Consider the following 26,422-nt stretch of genomic DNA (forward strand, 5'->3'; position numbering starts at 1 on the left):
ATTTCTTTATTCCAGCTTGGGAGGGCTGGTTGCTCTGGTGTGAGTACTGACCCCAAATAGGTTTATATTTCCACACCAACCATCAGGAGTGTTAGTGCAGGAAGGAAACTCTCAGAAAGGCTTCATGTGTCATTAAACTCATAATGAATCATCAGTGATGTGCTTTCGGAGGTGGAAGAGAGACGAAGAGATCTGACAAGAAGAAAGAAAAAGATAAGAGAAGGGAAGGATCAGAGATAAAGAAGAAGAGTGAAGAAACAAAGAGAAGTGAAAAGATGTGATGAAACTTTTCCAGTGAGGCAAAAGAAAATTATAGACGAGCAGAAGGAGGCACAAATAAACAGAAGCCAGATCTGAGCTCTGTCAGTGAAATTAAATATAATTCTTGAATTTAAAGTCTCTTCAAAGAATGTGTCATCTTTCAGCGAACTCTGGTAAATGAGAGGAAAAGATTTAACTTCACAAGCAGGATGATGACTGTTATTTCTACTGGTCTGCACTTTTTTTTTCTTGCTTTTTTTTTTGAAAGAGAGAGAAATGAGAGAGGAAACAATTAGGAGAGAAAAGCCGGAAGTGCCACTTCAGATACTACAAGCAACTCATGATACGTTCACTTTTGATTCAAAACCTTCAGACGAGGAAATGTCTCAGCTTCTGTGATTCAGGTTCATTGTCTTACTTGAAGTTGATGTTGGACTGTATTTTCAGTTTTTTATTCTTATGTTACTTTAAATATAAACGACTGCATAAAGCAGAGAAAAACTGAAACACCTTTCTGAGACATTGGGGTTCAAATAAAAAGATGTGCAACAGTCAAACCAGTTCTACCTCAGCCTCCTTATTCAGAACTAAACCTGCTGCACAGTTTGAAATGTCTTCTCACAGTTCACAAAATGTTTTTTGGGGACAGTTGTGTTCTATAATCCAGTCACTGGCAACACAGTTTAAGTATCTGTTACGACCCACGGTGTTTGTGCCATTTTTGTTACGTGGACTTGTGACCACTACAGAGCCCGTCTGGTGACATTGATCAGAAAAAAAAATAACTCATTCCCACGCATTAGTAAATTGTGGCCACGAGTTATTAATGCGTGGGAACGACATAGTTAAATTGTGACCTCGCATTACTAATTTTGAAGAAACAAGAGAAGTTGTGGAGCAAATTTCACAGTGCAGTCATACCAGCTGTCGATTAAGGATAACGGGCGTTCTTGTATGAAACATGGAGCATTTTGATTTGATTTGATTTGATTTGAACTTTGGAATGAACTACACCGATGTCCTGCGATCTCTTGTGATGAAACACCGTGTGATAATTATATCGTTCCCACTCATTAATAACTCGTGGCCACGATTTACTAATGCGTGGGAAGGAGTTATTTTTATTTCTTATCGATGTCACCAGACATGCTCCGTAGACCACTACGTGTGGAGATGACCTGTGTAGGTCCAGCTGTGTCTAAGAGCTGCTCCAGGACACCAGCTGCCAGTCATCTCAGCTAATCAGTCCTTGTTTCCCCGCCTCCAGTCACATCGGATTGGACCACCACCTCTCCTCCTCCACCCCAGCAATCACCACACCTGGCTATAAATGCAACCTTTCAGTCGGGGCTGGCTGGGATTTAGTGTGAACAGTCAGTCCTGGTGCCTCTCGGTTTGTGTCTGCTGCTAACTCGGTGTGGGAGTTTTCATGTGAGTCTCAGTGGAGACGATGACTCCTGATAGCAGCTGAGCAACTTCATGAACAAGTTACTCGTGTCCTGTGTTCTCGTATTGTGTGTTTTGAGGCACTATTTTTTTTTTTTATCATGTGTGGATGTTGCTATTAGATTTAAGTTTGACTAAAGAGGTGAGTTTGGTTTTGTTTGCTGGCTTCGTTACTCCGTTAACCTTTGTGTGGTTCTTTGATTTTTAGCAACATCCTCCATCTTCTTCACTGTTCTGTTCATTTACGCTACTGAGCAATAAATTGCTTTACCTGAACCATTTCCCTCTGTTTTTTGTTTTGTTTTGTTACATCCAGCTGACCCTAGAGGCTGGATCATAATGAGTCTATGGTAAAACTAAACTTAGCTCGTCTAAAATCCTAACTACAGTGGCTACCTTTGGATTGGTTGTCATGTAGTGCCTCATTATTCTGTCCCTTAACATCTTGAACTTGTCCAGCTTTCTCCTAACGGGCAACAAAACCAAAGTTGAGCTACAACATCAATGCAGCAACACATGTTGCTCAACTCCCAGTGACCACATTTACATCAGTAAAATGAGCAACTTCCAAATGGCTCGCCCTCTTCCCAGCACGATTTAATTTGCCCACTTCAGGAAAACACAAACGTATTTAAACCACTTTATTGATCTTAATAATTGGATAAGTGTAAAAAAAACAACAACAACAATACAATCTATCTTTTCAGGTGTGGTCGAGTTGCATTACAATATTATTACTTAGAGAATAACAACCAGTCGATATCTCATTTCATTAATCTTAATATGCCGCAACATCTTCCCGCGTGTCAGCCAGCAGGTTTCCATTTAAAATCGTTTACAAGCTCTTAAAAGAATGTGTCGGTTTTCAATTCCATGCAATGATATCCATCAGGCTTTGTACTGTATATGTGCAAATGCAGGAGTACTACTGAAAATCTTTAGAAAAAGAGAAAATATAAGACCATTATCATTTCATTATCAGTTGTGTAGAAAACATAGCAGCTGTTTCGGAGTTATTATTTTTTACACTAACTTCAAACAACAGGAACATATTCTCAGCATTTTACCTCTATGGAGTCTTCTACCTCTACAAAGTTCATCTCTTCTCTCCAATCCCGCTACAGTCGGAAGGCGATTTCAAAGACATATATTAAATCTATATTCTCTAGATGTCATTTTCTGCTGGTTGACACTTCAGTTCTGTCATAAACACAACGGTGCCTGTATATAACAAAACATCTCCAGAAACCAGCTGGCAGGCGAGCAGTGGTGTTGTCCTTAAGTGTTGCCTCTGACATCAGACGACGGGAACGGAGACAAAGTTCAGGAGTAATAGTGGCCACTGGGCTGCAGGCGTTCACAACACCGTCGTTCAAAACCCACAAAAAGACAGACGCTGTAATACTTTTGGCTCTTCCTCGAATGTAACACTAAAAAAAAAAAAGAACTGCGGGAGCATTCTTGGGATTTGTTGAGACAAGTGTGCAAGTGGAGAGGGGTTGGCACAGAGTTTCATTCACAGCAGGACCAGGTCTGATGCCGACGGTCTCATGCGTTGGACTCGTCGTCTGTTACGCTGGGGTTCGGTGAATTTGAAATCTCTTTGAAGAATTCGTCGTCTTTCAGCATGCTCTGGTATGAGAGGAAAATATTTAATTTCACAAAACTCATGAAGCAAGAGTCCGTGCTTTGCGGCGAGCTTCAGATTCTTACCGTCAGATTTTGAATCCCCTCAGAGAAAGCTCCAATCTGTCTCACAGTTCCCTCAGAGTCCTCCATCTGTGAAAAGAAACTCAACGAACTCAGACCCTCAACACAAAGAAGATTTCAGCTGGTGAGTCTGCAGTTAGATAGAAAACTAGAATTCTAAACACTAGCTCACCTGTTCTAGCCTGTCAAGATCATCCTCGTAGATTTGGAGCTCGTAGCCTTTCTGGAAGCTTCGACCTTTTGGCATCTCCACGTCCATCGGACACACGTACTCCTCGTTCTCTTCCTGCTTTTTCTTCCTCAAACTGCCAAAGTTACCGAATGATAGTTTCTTTGGCTGGAGAGGACACAAACACATTTTAAATATAACCAAACAGGGTCCTCTCTAAACTTTTCAATCACTTTAGACCATTTTCAGTGACTACACAACTGCAGAGTCATTTAAATAAACACATATACTACAATTCACTCTTCCTGTATATGTCTTTGCCATCTAAAAAATGTTGGTGTTTCTCCAGAAAAACTGAAGATTAAATATGTTACACGTTTCCAAAACATTTAAAAGAAAAGACAGAAACAAGCTTTTTTTGGCTCCACATCAAGAATATTTATTGAGAGTTGATCCTGCGTTACCTTGACCTTGGTGGTGGCAGTAAGCAAAGTGTAGTCTGGGTTCTCGAGACACTCCTGTTTGAGCTGTTGGGCCTCTGAGCCAATGAGCAGGTTGAAATGTGTGGCGAGGTGGCGACGCAGCAGAGTCTTGTTGGGGGGGATGTTGAGCAGCAGAGCCATGGTCTCCACGTTGAACCGCGGCTCCAGAACCTGAGCAGGAAGCTGAAGCGTTAGGAGCATTTGGGGAGAAGATCTGCTTTGTAGGTAAACCGACCACCTCGTTCTCTCACCATTAGGCCTCCGTGCACGCCGCTGCCTCTCAGGTTGGGAGCATATTCAGCCAGGTCCACAGAGCGCAGCCACTCCATCACCCTGTGGTTGGTCCACTGTGAAATCTCTGCAGGTGAAATGTTGTTCTGTGGACACAAAGTACAGACAGAAGACAAGAAAAAATCATAATTAGATGCAGAGTAGGTTTACTTACAGCCGTCTATTGTAAAATTAGTACGTCAAACTGAACTCACCTCGTCTGACGGCCGACGACGCAAACAGTTGGGCTCGTAGCTGTTGAGTCGGAGAACCTGAATAGCTCTCTTGATACTGAGATGATGAAGGACGCTTCCCACCTTCAGGGAAAGGAGGTCATCCTGGGGGGAGAAGCATCAATCAGAGACTTGTTGCAAATTTCAAACAACAAAATTTAGGAGAAGCAGAATTTAGCCATAAGCCTTGATTGTTCTCGACTGCAGACACACACATGGACAGATGTGGAAAACATTGATGCATAGTTTTTGTTATTATTCTACTTTCTGGTCACTCAGAGGATTTTGTTCCACACACAGGCAGTAAGTTGCCATCTACAAATTCTGTGCATAAACACCACTGCCCCTGTAGAGTAGAAGCCTCTAATGGACTTGGGTGATGATGAAATGTATGAAATGCTGATCCTAGTGGACCACAGTGTGCAGATGCAGAAACTACATACAAAAATATAATAGCCAGTGACTGTTGCAGCAAAAAACTGATGTAAAGAATCCAAGTTTGAAGAGCACAAGAGGCTTTAGCATTATCACAAATATCACAGGAGTGAGAGCAGGCCGCCTCCACTGGAGACTCCGACTCTCTTGAGCAATAATCCTAACATGAGATGGCAGTGGACTCATCAGGCCTCGTTATCCACAGGCTGTGTGAAGGGAGGACATGTCTCCTGTCAGCACTCACCACTGTCATGTAGTGCAGCATGCGACCATCAACCCTCCCTTCGTCAAACTGGGTCTTATACTGAGGCAGGCCGATGTCATCCAGCCACCCTGAGAGGAAGTGCAAAGCCAAGTTTAGCCAGAAGAAAATAAAATTAACACTGACAAATGATTAAAAGTGGATATAAATAAACAGACACTAACAAAACCAACAAAAACAGGCCCTTCCACTTATGTCTAGAACTGGCAGCGAGTACTCACTTGTCACCCAGTTGTAGTCCAGCTTTCCCTTATTATCCTCCTCCTCTGAGCCGAGGGCCTGCAGAGCCAGCTGCAGCTTCTTTCTGTGCAGCGGGTGTTTGATGCCCAGCTCCTGAAACATCCACAAGGAGACGAGTGAGAATTACGCACAGCACCCCCCAGGCCCTAAACAACAAGTTCAGCACAAGAATACTCGGCCTGTCTGCCAGCGTCAGTAAACTTATTAAATTCTTCTGGTTCATCTCACCCTCTCCAGGTCCTGTTGTGAGGCCTGTAGCAGCGTCTGTCCAGAGGAGATCCACACACGAGCCATGTTCACATAAAGACCAAGACCCTGCTCCTGCAGCCAGTCGCAAACCTGATCCTTTGACCAACGAGCAAAGGGAGCATCCACGTCACTGAGACAATAAAAGAAATTAGAAAAGCAAAAATGTTCAGAGTTATGACGGCAGTATAAGACAGGAGAATAACTGTGATAATGCATTTTTATGTCTTTGTGATTCTAACAGACTGCTTTGTCAAAATCTCCTCATTGTCTCTAAGCTTCATCGTCCAACAGAGATTCAAAATGAGGAAAACACTTCCTGATTTTTATTAGTCATGCTCACAGACTCACTTGTTAACTCGTTGGAGGTCACGAGACCAGCCCAGTCTGGGTCCTGCTGTGGCGCGCACTCCTCCCCGCTTGAATTCCCCCTCTGGTAGGTTGTCATCCAGGTTAAATGTGGTAGACTGACTCCTTTTTAGCCTAAAAATGTGAAACATTCAAGAGTAAATATTAAAAATATCCTCTCAATAAACTGTGAAAAAGCTCCTTGTATCACTCGACTGATGTGTTGTCTATTTTACTCGTCTTAAAATCAAGTCAAAGATTCTTGCGTCATTTTTTACTCACTTTCCAAAGAGTTTCTTTATTCCTTTGGATTTTTTCCTGCTTTCTGGGGTCGTGGGGAGTGTGTGCGTGCTGTCGCTGTTAGCTGACCTCTGTGGCATCCCGGCCAAATCCAGATGGTCGGTGCCCTGTCGCTCTGTTTCAGCTGTACAAACAATACCCACAGAACATCATCAGCGTCATGAGCATCGGTGTGGGGGGACATGCACTGATCGGTGGAGACAGAGCTGCTGCACGGGGGCCAATGCAGGGACCCAGAAAACACAGACAGACACATGACAACTCCTAGACCTAGACAGACTGAGAGGTCATGGCAGTGGGCATTACAAAGCAGTATGCTCTCTAGTACGCATGCAGCAGACACGTTGATATCCGACTAAGATTGGAATACATTAGTTGTTTTGTTTCAGGATCCAAATAAATCCTTTATTCTGTTAATCTGGATCTCAACACAAATCTGTGTCTGTGGAAGGTTTTGCTGGAAGGAAAAAAGTGAAAGCAAACACATGCAGGCTCGCAGGCAACTCAGCAAACAAAACATACTGTATGCTGGACAGACAGCATTTGTGCAAAAAAGGGGAGTGATGAGGTTGCGGATGTTAAAGCACTGCAGCTACTGAAATGTACTAAAAAAAGACGTGTCAGTTAAACAGCTTGGACAAGGCGTAGATGCACGAGGACATAGGATATGTGCGGTAGTTTCCTTTGCTTTCTTCGGAGAACTACTGCAACCCTACCAGGACTTGCAGTCTATACTGTACCTAGCATAGGCGCACTCGCACTCCTGCTGCGGTCTTCATGTGTTACAAAGTGTACACAACACACGACAGGGTCCAACAGAAAAAAAAACAAAACAAGAGGGCAGACATTATGATTGAAATAATCGTGGGATTGGAGAGGTGGAACACAGACATGTACATGTACATACAAAAAAGCACAAACACGGGACGAAGGGCAACACAGAAACATACTTCCATAATTAAATGGGGACCACAGTTTGTGTGGGCTGCAAATTACGGTCTTGGTCCATATAGCGTTTCCCTTGGGTGTGGCTTGAGAAAATAAAAACTCATGCACGGTGGAAGGAAAAACCTCCAAGAAATCGGCACCCTCTAGTAAACAACCAATCAGTTCCACAGCGAGGTTAATGTCAAACACAATAACATGGAAACCATGATGTGAAAACATGCGGTTTGCTCTCACCGAGGTTAGGGGTACTGTTGGTCTTCTTTCCCCCGCGGATCTTGAAGAAGCCCTTTCCAAAAGATGAACGAGCTTTTCTTGAGCCAAAGCTGTCGTCATCTGTACTGGCGGGCAATGTGGCAGAGGGGCTCATCGGTGGCTTATCGCTCATCTTAGGGATCTCTTCACTTGTACTCTGAGAAACCAGAAACAGTTCTCTTATCAAAATCTATATCCATCCATCTATCATCTATACACAGCTTAATCCTGACTATGGGGGGCTGGAGACAGACAACCAAGCACACTCACATTCACACCTACCGACAATTTAGAATCACCAATTAACCTCAGCATGTTTTTGGACTGTGGGAGGAAGCTGAAGAACCTGGAGAGAACCCACGCTGCATGGGGAGAACATGCAAACTCCACGCAGAAAGATCCCAGGTGTCCTCACCAGGACGCGAACTGACGACCTTCTAGATGTGAGGCAACAGTGCTAACCACTGATCCACATTGCAGCCCCCAAAATCTACATTTACACATAATATACTGGAAGCTGTGGAGCAAAGTGGAAGTGTCTAATTTAAAAAAGTTTTTCCAGCGTATAACACTTGTCCTTACTTTGTCATTACTGCTCTTGTCCAGGTGGTCCTGGCTCACGGTCTTGGTGGCATCTTGGCTGCTGAAATGACAAAACCACAGCAGTTCAAACTTACATCGGTTCAGTTGAGATCTGTACGTTTGTCTCACATGGTTCTGAGAAACGGCAGCGTGAGGCTACAGGATACAAGAAACCATTGTTACACACATTCTTCTGACGTGTGACTTCGTCGACTGAGAGGTAAACCTGACACACTTCCTCACACTCTGATTAATGAACGGAGCAAATGAACAAAACATGTGTCAGCCTGTTAGCAGAGCACTGGGTGTAATGTACAAGTAAATGTGAACGCTAAAGACAAAATACTGCAATCAGAGCAATATCCTAATGTAGTTACATCTTAATAGGTGCAATATTTACTAGCAGGTATGAAAGCACCCAATAAATCAGCAACATTTGAGATTCTTGTTTAGTCTATTAAATTAAAATGTGTTCTTTCCTTCACCAGAGAAATCCTGTAATTACAAAACCTACATTTTTTTGTGTTAAAGATCTCATCTAAAGTTTGATTTTAGCAAAATCTGACTGTATAAATGATTTAGAAACTACAACTATTACAATGATTTTATGCGTAAGTGAAGAGCAACTCTCTGCCACAAGTGGTCGGATTTCTTAATACTTGAGTGTGCAACACCACATCTAATACGGATGAAAAGATACCATTGTGTTCACTTTGCACTGGGGTGTGACAGGAAACTATTTAGCAGACAGAGGACAATGGCGTGTTAAAGTCAAACATGTGGCAGACCACATGCACCGATGATCTGGTCCAGACAAATGTGTGCCAGCTGGTGTCATCAGCTGCAGTGAAAGTCCTTTAAATCAGACACATCAGTTATACATTGAATATGAGCAAGTAAAATGCCCAATCATGTGAATAAGAAGTGCCATTAAAAAATGTACAAATTGTCAGCATCTTTAATATACAAAATGCATTAGCCCCTCTCTACATTACACTCTTGGAACTGACTTGGAATAAATGAGAGAAAACCTTCCAACATATTTCACCTTTCTACATCTGTTGGCGAAGACTCCGACACTCGCTCTGGATCAGACGGGCTGGGTGTGAGCGAAGACTCTTCACTCAGTCCGTTGAGACTCTCCAGCTTGAATTAGAATAAGAAAAGAAGACAGATAAAAATAAAGAGTTTTAAAAATGCGAAGTGTATTTCGCCTTAAAACATCTACTTCTATTTTCTACCTTGAGAACGGCCGAAATCTGCACACGAGCTTCGAGAACTGACAGACGATGTTATTCAATTAATTGGCTGTCAAGCCCTTCAACACTCATTTCCAAAGTGTGAAATTAATGTGAGGTATTTGTGAGTGTGCGTGCTTTACTGAGGCTTTTAGAATTTAATAAGATGTGAAGTTGCTTGAAGGCGGAGAAGGTAAAAACATACAACTGAAGTGAATTTACTTTTTTCAGCTGCTCATTACCAAGAAATCTGAAAGACGCCACAAACATACAGTCAGCTTTGTGTCCAATAACCACTTTCTCAACCATCTTCGCTCAACTTTTCACCTTTAAAACACCGTTTGCGATATTATGTACATCACATTTGCTTTGTTGTTTAAATATATGATACACCCGTCTTCACTCTGATGACACTTCAGGTAATGTTATGCTGTACAAACCTCATCTGGGCTTTTCCGTTTCAGTTGTTCAACATCCATAACTTCTGGCTCCACAGACACAGAGTTGGCACAGAAGAACGCAATGGATCCGTCTCCAGGGCTCTCAACATGCTCGTTATCCTTGGATTTCTCTGAGGTGCACAATGAATTAGATGAGACCATATAATTCGGCTTGTAAAATTTTAAGTTTACCGAATATACTCTTTCTTTATATGCTGCAATGCTGGAAGTTCATATTAGACGTGGTCAACGTTTCAAATAAAGATGGAAATGTATATAAAAGAAGAATCTACAACAGCTTGTTCTGAACAGAGGATGAACTGAGGGGCTGCATTATGGGCCAGTACAAGTTAAAAAAAACAAAACTTTTCTTGAACTGTGACCCACGCAAAGCTACTCTAGTAAACTCTCTCAACAGATTTTACAAGCCTAAAATAAGCCTAAAAATAAAATTAATTGAAATTTGTTATAGAAAGAGTTTAATATGCATTAAAATATAGAAAACTATACAAATACAATCCCCCAAAAACAAGCTGGCAAACTGAAAAGTTGCTGTTTGGCAAGAAACTCAAACTTTTTGTCCCAAATAAAGATGCAAGATCATTTACACATAAATGACATTAGAATAAATAGAAATCTCATCAGTGGGTTTATGGAAAACTGGAAATCCCTATAAAATCCACTACATGTTTTAAAAATGTTCACTCACATAACATCATGCTGTTTGTTTACCGACCTTTCTTTCCTTGCACCGACATCACCATGTCTTGAACTTTCTTGTACCGCAAAAGCGACTGCTTCAGTTCCTCAATCTTACGATCCTGCAAATAAAAAGACAATTTCATTGCAAAACGAGGTAAATTTTTCCAGACAGCTGAATCTTTTGGTGCAATATGAAGCGAATCACAGCTTTAAAAACGTACCTTTTCTTCATTTGCCGCCATCAACGACTCGACTGCCTTTTTCATTCTCTGCACTTCCACATCTAGTGATGAAAAATAAAGATTCAGACAAAGAAGTGTAGTGTTTACGATGTAAAGGCCGCAACATTACTGACTGTCATCGAGCCACGTGGTCTGTTTTTAGGAATGCTTTGAACTGACGCACAATTTCCTTTTCTGAGTGACTGCTTCACATGTTTAACTTCACTAGAACATCTTCGCTTTTCAGAGCACTGACAAGGCCCTGTGAGCACTGACCCTCAACATTAGTAATCCTCTTTTTCTATTCATGCTTTCCCCTCAGTTTTATCATCTATAAGTAAACCAAAACGAAGGCATCTGAATGTGTTCTCTGGTAGGAAACTGCAATTAAATGATCTGCATTTATGTATAAAGTTGTCGTAAATTTGTCTAGATCTTCATTGAATTTACAAGCATCACATGTCAGCTTAACAATTAACACATCAATCATCAAGTCTACATTGAAAACACTGTTTATTCACTCACTGCCTGGAAAAAGTATGTGAACCCTCAGGCTACTGTCACTCATAAATATCTTCAGCAACACTTTGAGGTTTAACTAGAAACACCTGCTAATGTGAACTGTAACAATACAAATGTTCTTTTGCATGAAGCTGGATCAAATTTTAGACGTTGACAAAGATGCAGACAAACAGTCGAGATGAAAGGATGACTCCAACTGCACAACAGAGAATGCTCAATGAACCCCAGAGGAACAGCTAACGGCTGAAATGAATAAGTGGAGCAGGCTAACATCTCTATTATCTTTTAAATCACTAGAAAAGCTTGGTGTTCATAGCAGGACACTACATATTTACACTCCACAGTGCTGCTGCCTGATGTTTGATTAAACTAAATAGCATGGAAACATCTTGGTAAAGGTGAAGAGGAGGAACAATCAAGTTTTTCCGCTCTGCTGTCAGCTCACCAATATTCAGGGGAATTCCCAAGTTTATCCCAAGTAAGGTACCTTACACGATCATGTCAGGGTGGCTGCCTGCCTGCCAGCTGCAGCTCAGCAGTAGTGGAGTGATGCAGCAGGACAGTCATGACCCTAAACATCAAAGTAAGTCTACTACAGAATGGCTTCAAACAAAGAAAATCCTCCTTTTGTAGTAGCCCAGTCAGAGTGCAGACACTAACCCAGTAGAGACGCTATGGAGTGACCTCAAGAGAGCCATTCACATCAGACACTAAGCTGAAGCTCCTAAACATACCCAAATCTGATCTACAGCGAGCACAAATGTTTGCTTGAGGTTACTGCTGCCAAAGAAAGTTTGACAGGTTATTAAATCCAAGGGTTCACTTACTTTTTCCAACTGCACTGTGAATGTTTAATGGGTGTGCTCAATGGAGGCAGGAAAGTTTTGAAAGCTTGTTATAATTAACTAATTCTGCTCATCTGGACAGCTTTATGTGAGGGAGTGTGTGCTGCGAGTGAAAAATGAAAGTGTTCTATGTAAGTGAATATATAACTGATGGAGGCAAAGACATGAAGATAAAACACTGTCAGACAACACTGAACAGGACGACGACAGAACAGGTTAGCAGGGCGCACACTGGCTGTTGGTGTGAGCAGGGGAAGGCTTAGAGGACTTTGAGGAGAGGTATCGAGGGGTACAGGAGGTGAGTATTGTTGGAGGGCATCAGTCAGAAGGATGAGTGAGCAGCCTGAATGGTTATGACAAACAACAGAGTTCATTCCTCATTCCTGCTGAGTACACAAAGCAAACAGTTCTTGCTGCTGTTTTAGATGGACATTGGAAACACAGGGATGAGGGGGACGGAAGACCTTGGACTGGTTCCATTCAAAAATCAGACAAATAAAAGTTGAACAGTTGAACTGAGACGTGGTGCTCTGTGGTCAGGTTCTGGCACTCTGATGGGTTATAATGGACAAGCAGAGTTCAGGTGGCTCATGCTCGTTCATGCAAACAGGGTTTGGGGTGGGTGCAATCATTAAGTGCAGTAAATAAACACAAGTATAAAAACCCCCCTTACGTTTTTCTTTCAGCCTCTTTCTAAGAGTTTCATCTGGATGAGAGGCTAAACAGGACAAAACATATTGAAACTTTAGCCTAATGCTTTTTCTAATTATGAACAGATAATACCATCAGTCATATTACAGAAATTAAGCCCCTTTCAGACATGCACCCCATTAATTTGATGGCAACTGAACATGTCGGCTTCATGTGCGAACAAACACCCTGCTCACTTTTTCATACAAGCTGTGAAAGCAATCTCAATAGGTTGAACCTCATAACACTTCGTATCGCTGTCAAGACGGCACAAGTCTGAACTGCAAGCAGTCAGATTAACAGATTGGCACATACACTGTACTTCTAGCTGTGTGACTTATTTTAGGGGCTTTTGGACAATTTAGCTTGAATGTAGGTCAAAAACATCACAGAGCAATAATTAATGCAATCCAGGTTCTGACAAAACATTCACGGCTGAAGTTTAGTTTGTTTCTTCCAGCTGTTTGCATATTAAATACCTGCAGCATCAAAGAGCAGCGCAGGATCAGTTTGAGTGTCTCCAAAGACAGACAGCTACACGCATTTACATATGTGGAACAACAGCAGTTGTTTCATTTTTATATCTAATTATGAATTATCTCCAACATGGAGACGGGATGGATCAGGAGCAAGTAACCGTGTACTTTTCTTTGTATGAGACAGTATGAGCTGTCACAGTGAGTCACAGTTTAGAGGCTACGGTTAAATCACCTGTTATATAGCGGCCATCCTTGAGTCCAAAGCTCCATCACAACATTATGATTCTACAGCTAGTAAAGTAGTTAAATTATCCTCAAACAGAATTTTCAGTGTTTAGGAAATCATGAATAAACTAAACTACTTATTTGGACAGTTTGACCAGCCTGCTAGTAGTTTAGATTCAGTCTTTTACGATAAGTGTATTATTATGTATTCTATATCCCTTGACGTCCAATCCAATCTCACATTTATGACAAATATTGCACATGTACTGTGGTCCTGAGAACATCTGAATGAAGCAGTGAGGAACATTAAAGCGACCAGCGTCTAAAAGACTAATGCCGTCAGTTTATCAGGTGAAACCACTAATGTTAAGGATCCCATGTCTGAAAAGGGCTTTAGAGACATTAAACATCAGGCATGCTGGTCTTCAGTGAGGCTTTTGATTTGACTGCCTTTTTCCCACCTCTCTCTGCAGGATCTGCACCGCTTGGGGAGAAGGCTTTGAAGCCCGTCTCATCCTGTAGCCTCCTCATCTCTCCGTCTTTGCCCTCCAGCTGCCTCCTCAGAATGGCGAGCTCCTCCTGTTAAACAGGGGACGACGGTGAGAATGTTTCCTCCGCGCTGACATCACCTCCCCCCACCCCAACTCAACACCACAAACAAACCACAACACAAAGGTTCACAGACGCTGACGTGGCGTACGGGGACGCAAGCCACACCTGCTCGAAGGGTATGTGAGGTGGGTGGTAAGACGTCTGGGAGGGCTCAGGTAATAACAAATATACAAGCCATTATAGAGAAGACATGTTTAAGTGATCAGAACAGGTATCAGGCACAGAGACGGACACATTAAACTGGAGGTTTTAATAGAGAGGGTCAGAAAAAAAAGGAAATCAGTGGGACAAGTGTAAAGAGGGATAAAGAAAAGCACAGAAAGCCAGAACTCTGCCAACTCTAGAAAAAAATAACCCCAAATTAAAGCATACCTGTGGTTTCAAAAATGTGAGTGTTTGCTGAAACTAGTGCTTTGTAGATGCAGACTTGAGGAAGTGGTATTTCTGACTGCATTTGACTTTTTTACATTTGACTGTATTGCATGGTTAAGTAAATTAAGTGAGTTCATTGTTTGCAAAAAAAAAAAAAAGTGACATCATTTTACCAAAAAAAAAGATTAAAAAAAGAAAAGTGCAGCAAGCCAGTTTTGGCCTCAAAAATAAATAAAGAAAAACAGAAGAGGAGCCAAAGGGAGAGGTCAAAAACCATAATCATACAGCAAGCACAACAATCATCCTGAGAGAAGCCAACCTTCATAGCCTGGAGTTTGTGCTCTCTCCTCTGTTTCTCATACTGCATCTGGCCCATTTTGATTTTCAGGCTAGAAAGCTTGGCCATTAGTGACTAGCAGTAGAGAGGCAAACCGAGGAAGAAAAGAAAATAGAGATGCGAGAAGGTGTGAAGATAAAAGAGGTAAAGAAGGTGGAATATCCACAGTTCAACCAAAGATATTTAGACTGTAAAGCACATTAAAAGTAGGAAACTCGTTACAATTAATGTGCAGTTTTAAACTCTGTGGATAAAAACTGTAAAGATGCAATTTGTCTTTAAGTTTAGCCAAGATGAGACAAAGACTTTTCAACACTTACGACAGATGAATAAGGCATCCTAGAGACTAAATGGGGTTATAACATTTATAGGTAACTCAATTCCAAACCTTAACACAGCCACCAGAATCTCTAAATCTGACTAAATCCTTAATTAAACGAATAAATCCCAATCGAAGGTATTATCAGAAGCAAATAAAGAGTCGATGGCAGTTTTGATTTGACTTATGCTAAAGAACAACAGGTGAACATGAGCTACAGTAATCTAGAGACAAAACAGTGGCTGAATGACTTTCTCCAGAAGTTACCCAAATTGTTCAACAGCAAGAGGGGTTCAGTACGAAAACCAGTTTGTTTAGCTGCAGAAGACAACTCCTGGAAACCAACAGCCAGAGAAGAGCCCCGTGACAACTCACCTTTGTAGATTTAAGTTTCTTTTCGTACTGTAGTTTCTCGCTCTCCAGGTCTGTCAATCTGTACCGCAGTTCATTAATTTCAAGGATCAGATCCTGAAACAAACATAAAGTACACGTCACAGAGTGATGGTGTAACAACAAAGTTCATGATGGCAGGTGAAAAGTTAAAGTCTTCTTATATGGCATTCACCTTTTACATCTTATAAATTTGATTTAAATCAGCAAACTGGTACGGTGAAGATAAGCTCTATTAAGCATCTCCAGATACGTTTGGGGGGAATTCTTTTCGAGAGCAAGTGCTTCAAAGCAGCAGTGATAAAATGAGAGGAAGCTGCTGGTAGAAAAGAACTGATTTATGTGCTGTGAGGCGGAACATGGACAGCAGCTTTTTGTTCCAGTGGGGTGGAAGAGACGACCGCACTGCTGCAACAATAACATGACGTGTTTGAAAGCTTTCCAAGCATTCTGCATGGTTCATCTGGGAGCAGATATCTCCCCGTCTCCAGTAAACAAATGGTTGACAGTTTAATCTGTAAAAAGCTTTTGACTGGAGGGCAGTAAATCCAAATACAGTAAAAAGGAAAAAAATACATTGACAGTAAACTACTTTGTGAGTCTTTCATTTATAATCACAACAAGCACTGCAGCTCTATCACTAGTTCAGTGAATGTTGACACTTCCATGAGGTGTAGTAAATTTTCAGACTTTTTTTTCCAGCTTAACACACAAGCTAGAAATTGAGACTGACGATAAAATAAGACTCTCTCGCACACAGATGTTAGACAACACGGATGAATGTTTGTTTAGCAAGTGTGAGGCAGAGTGTGTGTGTGTGTGTGTGTGTGTGTGTGTGTGTGTGTGTGTGTTTGCTCAGAGAGACAGAAATGAAGCAGCAGGGATTCCCGTTCAAGGCATTAGTTCATGTACCTCGCTGTCCCTGAATCTATCATCAAAGTCCAGCCTGTCCTTCTCCATGCCGTTCAGCTTCAGCTTGAGGTTGGACACTTCAGACATCAGCTCGATCTTCTGGGTCTCCAGTGCACTTCTACACAAAAGCTCCTACAATGACAAACGAAGATGGTCTAAAACAAAAACACAAAACCTTTTGGCTGCAAAGGACTCGTTATTGGCAGACAAAACAACACTAGTAGTATTGGCATTGTTGCTGTTAATACACGGACTCAGAAAGCGGTGAGCAGTATGAGGAGAAACCTCTTCTACACCTAATATCTGTAGACTAGACATAGAAGCACACTGCTGAGGTTGCATTTATCCAACAACAGTAGAAGCTTACTAACAACAGGACATGAACTCAGATGTTCCAGCGCCACCCCCACACATGTGCACCCTGTTTAGGTTTCATTATGATGAGGCCCTTATGAGCAAACAATGTGGCCCTTATTACACATGAAAGCACCCACACACACCTGTTGCAGCATCTCCTCAGTGGCGTTGAGTTTCTCCCTGTGCTCATCCAAACATACGTCCAGATCCCGAATCTTCTCTCCCTGAGCCTCCACCTGGTCTGTCAGCACACTCACCTGCAAGGAACCAAGGCGACAGTTTCAAAAAGACATTTCATATCTATATGGTTTAAACCTTTGTGGCAGGCACTGGTAAAATTATATGAATTGCTCAGTGGGTACCTGAAGCACCAGAGACTCCTTATCGCTCTCCAGTCGGGAAAGCCTTTCCTGGTAGTGGTCGCCTCCACTCAAAGAAATGTGCCCATTGGACTGCAAGGACAGAAAAAATATGGATCAAACTAAATTATAGCAGGTACTGTTTTATAGCCTCTGGAGTGCAGAGTGGTACAGGTAGGTTCATTAATTCAGACGATCCTTTAAACCGTGAAGTTTCTAAATAACACTCTCAGATTAAGCTCTTCACATCCGAGTGTGACTGGCTACACTACTTCACGCTGCACAAACAAAACCTTACATGGATGAAAAGAAAGCTCACATTCACACTGCTGTACACAGAGAGAGAGTTACAGCATTACAAAAACAAAACTCTGCCTGGCCCGCAGCCCATCACTCTCCCAAACACGACTCTGATTCCCAAGATGTCAGCGTGTTCCTTCGCTGCACGCTGGCTGCAACAATGACAACACCAGCAATTTGTCTTGCATTCCCAGAGCACTCAGCAGAACAGGACAGTCGTGTTTTCCCTCAGCTAACAAGTCAGTTGTATCATTGCACACAGGACTGTCTGCTCACAATGTTCTGCATTCAGAAATTTAATGTAGCGCACAGAACCAGATTTATCAGAATCAAACCGGTTCACAAATCACAGAGAAAATGTCTTCCGTGATACCGCCGCTTACACTGATGTCAATGTAAATCTCAAAGCGAACTGAAGCCTTCATGCAGTAAAAAAGCAACACGAGAGCTATTATATATCTTTTGTGTAAGTGTCTAGATAAACCAGTTGTGCGTGACAGTGAAAGTGATCCGCCCTGAGGCTACACTATTCTGATGATGACTGAAAAGAGGTCAGAGTGACTTTTTTTTTTCATGATCTTCTGTTAGGAAACTGTCCAACCTGAGCCACATATCTCCCCAAATCTATCGAGTGTCACCAACACTGTTATTTTAAAGATCTTATAGACTCATATAGCATGTTTGTGTCTTTCTTTCAACATATACGGCTCTCACCAGGTGACCATGGAGCCACTCAACCAGGCTGTCAGCTGTGGAATCAGGTATCTGGCAGCGTAGACTCTCCCTTTCCTCTGTGTCCATCAACTCCAGGACACTTCTCAGGTCTTCCAAAAGGTGAAGCGCCCGCAAGCTACCCATGAACGGGGACGTAGGTGACTGGCAGTCAAATATACCATTGGAGTAGTCCAGAGCTTTGGAGCCTGTGGCAAAGAAGCACAACGGGAGAGAAGAAAATATTAAGAGGAAGTAGAGCCTAAAGATAGACACAGATTTAAGCATCACATAATTCCCATTGTAATTATTTTTGACGGGTTTAACTGAGTTACAGTGCTGATCTTAATAGTACAGAGAAGACAATGAAACATTCTGTGGCTCATGCTCTCAGTGATTACAGCAGGCATAGAAACAATTCACTGTGGCACACAAGGAATACATCTAATATATACTTACATTATTGTAAAATTAAAGTGTGCTATCACAGGCTGGATTGTAATAAATAATAACGTTATTTGAAGACAACCATTCGATCCTCTGGAGCCACATCCAGCATTTCTAAAATCTCTTGGGACACCACACTCTGGACTGAATATGTTAAATAGTCCATTTTTACAAAACACAAACGGTATGCGTATGAATTTAAAACGTGACTGAACCATGGCTAAACATGGCCTAGAGCCACATGGCCTTAAGGAGTAGAGAAAAAATGATAAAATCTCCCTGACAGACATGAGAGTGCCAGATATCACATGACATCCGTCTACAATGTCAGCTCTGCAACAAGCCATAACAAGACAATAGATAAAAGTCTTATCAGTGTTGACTAAGCCTAGAAAGGGCTGTATCTGTGTTGCTTTATCCATTGGCACAACTATATAAAAAAGGACTCATAACATACCTGCTTTAACTCCTAAAAAGTCCAGATAAAATGCTGATGAGTAATGCTGCTGGAGAGCTTTACCTGCTATAATGCCGTCCATCTGCTCCAGGGCGGCGGCCAACATGTCGCTGGCATCGGACATCATCTTCAGTCACTGATTTACCTTTAAGGAGCAATGAAACCACGTTAAAAAGTCATAAAGCAGCGCATTCAAATAACATTTCTGCAATCGAGTTAGGTCCAGCTATCTTTATTTAATTCATTTAAAGCCACAGCTGTTGAGCCAAAGTACTTTCCGGTCGTGGAATCCTTTGAATCTCAGTCAAATAAGACGGAGATTCAAAGGATTCCACAAGTAATGCAAAGAAAACAAGGAAGTTAACATAAAACATGAAGGAATTTACTAAACCAGCTGCATGCTCTGATGATCTTAGTCTAGTCTGCAGGAGAAAAAAAAAAAGTAATTGCAGCTGCTGGTCGGTGTGCTTGACATGTGAATATCAACAAAGAGGACAAAAATCAGCAAAGCAGTCATAGTGGTGTTCAGCTTTCTAGGCAAAGGAGTGCAGGAACGCTGGCATTAAGCAAGTCTTTACAAAAAACTGTTCCCACCCAGAAATTAGGCTGCAACTGCTCCTCTCAAGCCTAAAAAAGCTCTCTGGCTGGTAAAATACCAGGTTTGTGAGCTGGGTTTGGCTGACGGCTAAGCTGAGCGCTACATGATAACCTGCGTCTCCGTCAGCTTAAAAACGACAAACATAAACAGCTGAAAGATCTTATTCTCTTGCGCTCAGATCTTATGTAGACGTTGTCAGTGTACGACTAATGAATAATGCATTTCAGAATATCAATCAGGCCATTTACTTTAAATATTGGCACACTGAATGTCCTGCCAACCAGACACTGGACACTTTGTTGGAGCAGAGTGAAGATACATTTTAGTGTCCCAGTCCTGGACATCTGCCCAAACAACACAGCAGCACCTTTATCTGTGAGCGTTTAATCAAAAGGCACTGCTGTATATTCATGCACGCTTAAACATGAATATAGAGGCACTAATCTGCACTCGAGCACGCACACACACACCTCTTCCTTTAATCAGCTGCCTCAAATCCTGGGAGTGCCCGACACTGGGACGTAGCACCATTTTCAAACTTTATGGAAACCACCCACAGACCTAGCACTGTTATTTCAGCATTTCTGTGGTCACATTTTCCATTATGTGTAAAATAAGCATGCACTAAAACATACGATTCATCGCAACACACAGCAGGCTGACGGGAGATGAGAGGAACCAGCATGCCATCAGTCAGCTCCATAGTAAACTGCTGAGTGGTTTCCAGCAGTAAAGTTCTGCATTTGGGTAAATATGCGCCTCTCAGGCAATCTACAGTAGCTGCTTGTCCTGATTTTTTTTTGCAAGAGGGACACAGACATGACATTAAAAAGAAGCACAAAAGAAAAATAACCATTTAGATAAATAAAGAGTGACAAGGAGGGCAGGAAAAAAAAACAACTCACTACACTCCAGTAACAAAATACTTTAAATCCAACATCCTCCAGCAGCTAACAAAGTTTGGATTGTGATGACTGAAAGTGGAATGAAAGCCTGCAGGGCTTCAAAAACCTGAGTCAGGTTTTCTTTCACGGTAGAAAGGCAAATGTGGGTAAGGTTAACACATGGCTTTCAGCAAACATACTTCAAACTCATCAGGCCAAGACCAGACACGCTGCTTTGAAACCTGCCGTCCATGTGTCAGCTAAACAAGTGTAAGACGACCCTGTCTGAGCATTTCCACGGTTCTGTCCCGGATCTACGATGGACAGGGAGTCCAGCACAAAGAATGCCTAATTACAGAGAAGTGCACCCTGTCCTCAAGTCCTGGGAAGCCTCCGTGGTTTGTAAACACAAGAGAATTGTCTAGCAAGCGCACAAGGTGACTTTGCCAACGCCGTCTTTACAAAACAAAGGCTTCGGACGGGAATGTTTTTAAGGCTACAACTAATAATTGTTTTCTTGATTACTATAATAATAATATATGTAATTAACCTTTAATATTCAGTTAACTATCATATATGACAAAGACCAGCAGCAAATCGTCATATCGCAGCAGCTGGCACAACGACCGACACTGTTGCTTAGAAAATGGCTGGAACGATAATCTGATTCATTTTTCGGTCAATGGATTGGATTAATCATTTTAGCTTAAGTGTGCTTTTATTTTATGACGGATTAAAAAGAGAATCAGGGAGGGACACGTCTGTATTTGCCGTTAAGTATATACCCCATCTGTGCAAGTTTTCTATCAAAGGAGACATCTCAAAAATCCCAACAAGAATGCATCGCTCTGAAAAACAAAGTCTCACTGTCTTGTCTTTCTATAAGCACCACTAACACCAACCATAAGACACACAGAGAGGGCTATTGTTCATCGTAGCAGGGTGTTTTGACTGAGAGGCATGAGAGGACAAAGAGGAAAAAAAAGTGCATCGCAATGCTACAGTACACATGGTCCTCACAACAACACCTGCCTCCAAACATACTGTTCAGAGCCTCGAAACTAAAGCAAAAGAAGAAGAAAAAAAAAAAAACACATTCAGAAAGCAGTCATGCCCTTTGGTGAAAACAGCCATGTAATTCATGGAGACATGCAGAGAATAATGAATACAACGGGGAGAGTGGACCGCTATAATTGCTTTTCTTCAGCTCTGGACCCTTTAGGCGAAGAGAGCCATCATAACCCATCCTATCTGGACACTCTGCTCCAGTATTCTTGGTATAAATACAGAAGATCTCGTAATTCCTCAGTCCCACAGGAAACAGAAAACAAAACAGAGGCCTCGGGGTCACTTGTCTCTGAGGGGTGAGAGTTTACAGCTGCAATGCAACTGACTTAACAGCCTGGGTTGAGATGAGTTGCCATGGTGGTAAAAAGACAAGGAGACAAAGGAATGCACGAACCCAACATAGCTCACACAGCAGCTTGCTTCACTTGTTGTGTTTTTATCTGTGAAGATTTCCACGGACATGACGGAGTACAACCAAGCCTCTCCGCATAATGACACTTTCTATGTTTTGACTCATGCAGGCCTCATTGACTCATTCTTCACCTGCACACAGTGTTTCCATGACAAAACCTAAACTCTGTCTGGCACACCTCGTTGTGTTTTATCTCAGACAGGGAACAGCCTATTTTACACTGAAAACCTTAGGAAAGGCTTAAGGGCATCAAAATATGGAATCAACATGCTTTGTTTAGTATTAAACTGCTTTACAGTCACTGCTTCTCTATCAATGAGGTGTATTTAAGCTCTAACCATATGTGATGTACCATTTACAAGATACAGTCGTGACTCGATAATCTGACCCTTAACAATCCTAAACCTTGCTATCCGACGTGTTTTTAGGAAAAACGAACTGAACCTATTAAAAATAGCCTTAACGGCGTATTATCTGACTGAACAATCCGACACATTGGCTATGTTCAGACTGCAGGACTTAATGCTCGATTTGGATATTTTGTGAAATCCGAGTTCGTTCACATTTCCAATTAAATGCGACTTGTATGTGATCTGCTGTGTGAACTTCATACGACCCAAAAGTGTCCCGCATGCACAGACGAGGACACGAAGACATCACACGCAGCGAGCGTGCTCATTGTTTACGGAAGTAAACATGGATGGTAATGGTGGACCGTAAAAACCACTCCTCCACCGCTGATGGTGGAAACAGAACTGGGACTGCTATCCTAAACTGGCATCAGCAGCTAAATACTGCCTGTGCGTTCCGGCCACTTCCACCCCGTCGGAGCGCTTCCCCAGGGTGGAAGTGTTGCCCCGACCACACCGAATATTCGGATATTCATCTTTAATTGAGCCCAGAAAGGGCTATTCGGGGCAGCCCAACTAGTTATTGTATAACAATGAATATTAACAACAAATGAGCCTTCCAGCATCAAGCCCTCCTTGTATCTCGACCTCCGTCTTGACAATCCGACAGCCTTGCTATCCAACATACAAGAAGGTTTTACATTTAGTGTTGGATTATCGAGTCACGACTGTGTTACAAACGTAGTTACACTATGACAAAACTGTCTGCTGTGACCTACGCTGATGTCATGTCTCCACGTTTACAGATGAATGACATTGAAGCAGTGTGGTAAGAAGGCTGCGTGTCCAGTGATTCACTGGGTGTACACACGACTGGCCGTCTGCGGGACGCTGCTCTGGAATAACCTGCAGCTATTTCCAACCTGAGTGAGCGGGCAGAATACATCATCACTAATTTTACACCACCATACAACAAGGCCTATATGAAAACAAGATGTGTGTAAAGAAGAGGGAGACCTTTCTCTATAAATAGAGCAGCTGGAAATAAAAGTAAAGAAAAACAAACTGAAAGGCACCAGTTCAATGAGCAATGCAATGTAAACACAGTGAACAAAAGATGGAAATTTAGTTTTTGAAATGCGGAGCTTTCATGTGATAAAATCTCCCATGAATTTTTCCTGCCACTATGTATGCACCAGATCGTAGCAGAATTTCATTTATGTTGGACAGCAGTGCACATTCCTTTCATATTACACGCCGCTGCACAACGTGTACCTCCACTTGACTGAGAAGTTATTCGTCTTGGACATCGATGCAAATGCAATGAAATGCAACACTGAATCGTGCACACGTGGTGCTGAGGGCTGGTTATGTTACAGGTGAAGGTTTACATAAAGTTGTCTGGTTGTGTACAAGACTAATCCAGCACCACTTAAATCAGAAAAATCTGTTTTGCAGACATGTTCAGCTTTCTTCCTTTAGAAATTCCTTGCATTTTTTTTGCTGCAGTGAAGGAGCTTGAATGAGTGCCCTGGGAGTTTCCCTTACTGGGGTTAATAATTATGTGATTTAAAAAAAGAATTTACAATAAATGCCACCCTTAAATGTAATGCAGTGCAGAGGGAGGAATGTTCAAAACCAAACTCTCTGGTGAGAACTGATGGCAGCATCTGGCATTGTGTTGTTTTGGAAAGCAGCAGAAAAGGGAGACCAAACAGTTTTAGAGGTCGACTTGAGGGTAATACAACAACTGATCAGGTTTCATAGCTATAAAACACCAACAACAAGAAGACAGAAAAACCCCACTTCATGTAGTAAACTTTACAGTCTGGGTCACTTTGGAGAACATCGTGGAAGCTAAACAGCAAAAGTCAGCACCACGACAAGGCAACAGCAAACCAGACGAGGTTTAGTTTATGCAAAAAAAGAGGTAGCTTCAGGCACAGAGAGACTAACCGCAGCGTCTGGTGAAGTCTGAAGATGTGGCCAAGTCATAAACTCAAGTCAGACTGACTTTTCCAGGCTGATATGTTCATTTATCTGTTTCATATAACAGCATTTGTTCAGCTACAATTTCAGCGCTCGCGAACACTTGCTATCAACTTTTTCTAACCGTCCAAAAAAAAAAAAAAAGTGACATTTAACCAAACTGACCGGTAACTGAAAAGACCAATCCTTCTTAAAAGTGCCTCAAAAGCCTCAGGTGTCGTTTTATTTGGCTGTTTTTACAGTAAATCGCAAAAAAAAAGAAGCTAAAAACGACCGTTAAACGATAGTACCGAGAGAAAACGTGCACGTCCATCTGCGCGAGACACAGCAGCAGTTTGTTTGCTAACTTTGAGTAAAAAAAGAAAAGAAAAAGAAAGAAAGGTTTTAAAGAATAAATCACAGACTAAACAACAAAAATCTCAGCGGACTCACTTACCGAAACTCCACTTCGAAGAAATCCAATATTTCCGTTCGCTCGTTCCCTCCGCTTTGGTTATTTACAAAACTCCCCAGGACTCGGTTTGTGAACTTCTCCCAGCAGTAGCTGCTACCCCCCGACCGTCCACATCGCTACGCCATGATGTCGAAGTGACAGGGCCGCTGGAAAACTTGGGACGTCATGCCTGGAAAATCCCGCCCTGCTCCGGCCTGGCTCGGCCCGGATTGGCCCGGGGAGCAGGAACCGTTCAGAAAATGGGAGTCCCGGCGCGTTCAAGGTAGCGCGTCAAAAATGGGAAATGGGAGCTTCCTATGAAATTCCTTGTTAACGTCACCAACTCACAGGACCCAAACACTGCGCGATGAGGCGCAGCTGCATTTATTAGTTTATTTAAAGTAACCAGGAATACCTATAAGCAACAGTCGCTTCCAGTTACAGCTGTTGTGATATTATATCTTCCTATATGTCCATATTATTGGAAACATTTCGGATTTTTTTTTGTAGTAACCCGAACGCAGCATATTCCTCAAAAGTCTGGTGTGTCGGAGTTAAACAAGCGCGCAGGCGACACCATGTGGTCTAGCAGTGTGAGTGGTGCAGGAAGTACCAGGTATCCTGAAAAAACCTTGAGGAAATCAGGCACGTTAGTGACAGACTATGCCTAGAAAGCACTTTACTGATATAGCAGCACATTAGGGTAGGTTTATCCCAGTCTGAATTAATGTACCATCATTGTCTTTGTTTTACTATTGTTGTTTTGTTTTTGTTTTATTTGTTTATATGTCTGTATCCCTGCATGTTTTTCTCTTATGTGTGGGACAACAGATGGAAATCGGTTAATTGTGCTAAATCCGGTGTATTTACTGCAATCTTGTGTAAACTATTGAGATTGTACGTTCATTAATATGCAGTGTCCCGTCCAAATAAAGAAAGTAATATTCTAAAATACTGCAATGTATTACAAACTATATTACAATATAGTAGCAAAACTGCTGAGGAGTAAAAGTCACGAATAACCCTTAAATCTGAATATCCATGTTTGTGCAATATCAGTTCCACAATATTGGAATAGTTCAATCTCAGGTGCAACAGTTCTATTTCATGTGCATTACTTAATTATAATGTATAATACTTCAATTTCATGTGCAACATTTCATGTGTAATATATAATTCTGGGGCTGCAAAGTGGCTCGGTGGTTAGCATCGCTGCCTCGCAGCAAGAAGGTCACTGGTTCGCATCTTGGTGAGGACACCCAGGATCTTTCTGTGTGGAGTTTGCATGTTCTCCCCGTGCAACGTGGGTTCTCTCCAGGTTCTCCAGCTTCCTCCCACAGTCCAAAAACATGCTGAGGTTAACTGGTGATTCTAAATTGTCCGTAGGTGTGAATGTGAGTGTACTTGGTTGTCTGTCTCTAAGTGTGGCCCTGTGATAGACTGGTGACCTGTCCAGGTGTCCCCTGCCTTCACCCTGAGTCAGCTGGGATAGACTCCAGCCCCCCACGACCCTAGTGAGGATTAAGCGGCGTATAGATAATGGATGGATGGAATATTTAATATCCAGGT

General features: G+C 42.1%; 1 protein-coding gene across 4 annotated transcripts; it reads right to left on the reverse strand.

Annotated features, from left to right (window-relative positions):
* Positions 1 to 2,334: 2,334 nt before the first annotated feature.
* Positions 2,335 to 25,005, reverse strand: ppfibp1b (PPFIA binding protein 1b). 4 transcript variants are annotated; one of them, XM_008302772.1, is made up of 27 exons: positions 24,857 to 25,005; positions 19,183 to 19,264; positions 18,219 to 18,424; positions 17,208 to 17,297; positions 16,989 to 17,102; positions 16,489 to 16,620; positions 15,562 to 15,654; positions 14,008 to 14,125; positions 12,826 to 12,870; positions 10,786 to 10,847; positions 10,599 to 10,683; positions 9,863 to 9,993; positions 9,233 to 9,330; positions 8,185 to 8,245; positions 7,585 to 7,759; positions 7,143 to 7,175; positions 6,385 to 6,526; positions 6,106 to 6,237; positions 5,737 to 5,887; positions 5,490 to 5,601; positions 5,251 to 5,339; positions 4,554 to 4,676; positions 4,320 to 4,445; positions 4,051 to 4,239; positions 3,590 to 3,754; positions 3,421 to 3,486; positions 2,335 to 3,339 (listed from the first exon to the last, which is right to left on the reverse strand). In XM_008302772.1, the coding sequence occupies exons 2-27, from the start codon at positions 19,244 to 19,246 to the stop codon at positions 3,256 to 3,258; spliced, it is 2,886 nt and encodes a 961-aa protein (XP_008300994.1). In that variant the 5' UTR covers positions 19,247 to 19,264; positions 24,857 to 25,005; the 3' UTR covers positions 2,335 to 3,255. The 4 variants fall into 4 exon arrangements, with proteins under 4 accessions (XP_008300994.1, XP_008300996.1, XP_008300995.1 ...); XM_008302774.1 differs by lacking the exon at positions 12,826 to 12,870; XM_008302773.1 differs by lacking the exon at positions 7,143 to 7,175.
* Positions 25,006 to 26,422: the final 1,417 nt, after the last annotated feature.

This window comes from Stegastes partitus, unplaced genomic scaffold (assembly GCF_000690725.1).
Source record: "Stegastes partitus isolate 25-593 unplaced genomic scaffold, Stegastes_partitus-1.0.2 Scaffold1876, whole genome shotgun sequence".
Taxonomy (NCBI): Eukaryota; Metazoa; Chordata; class Actinopteri; family Pomacentridae; genus Stegastes; species Stegastes partitus.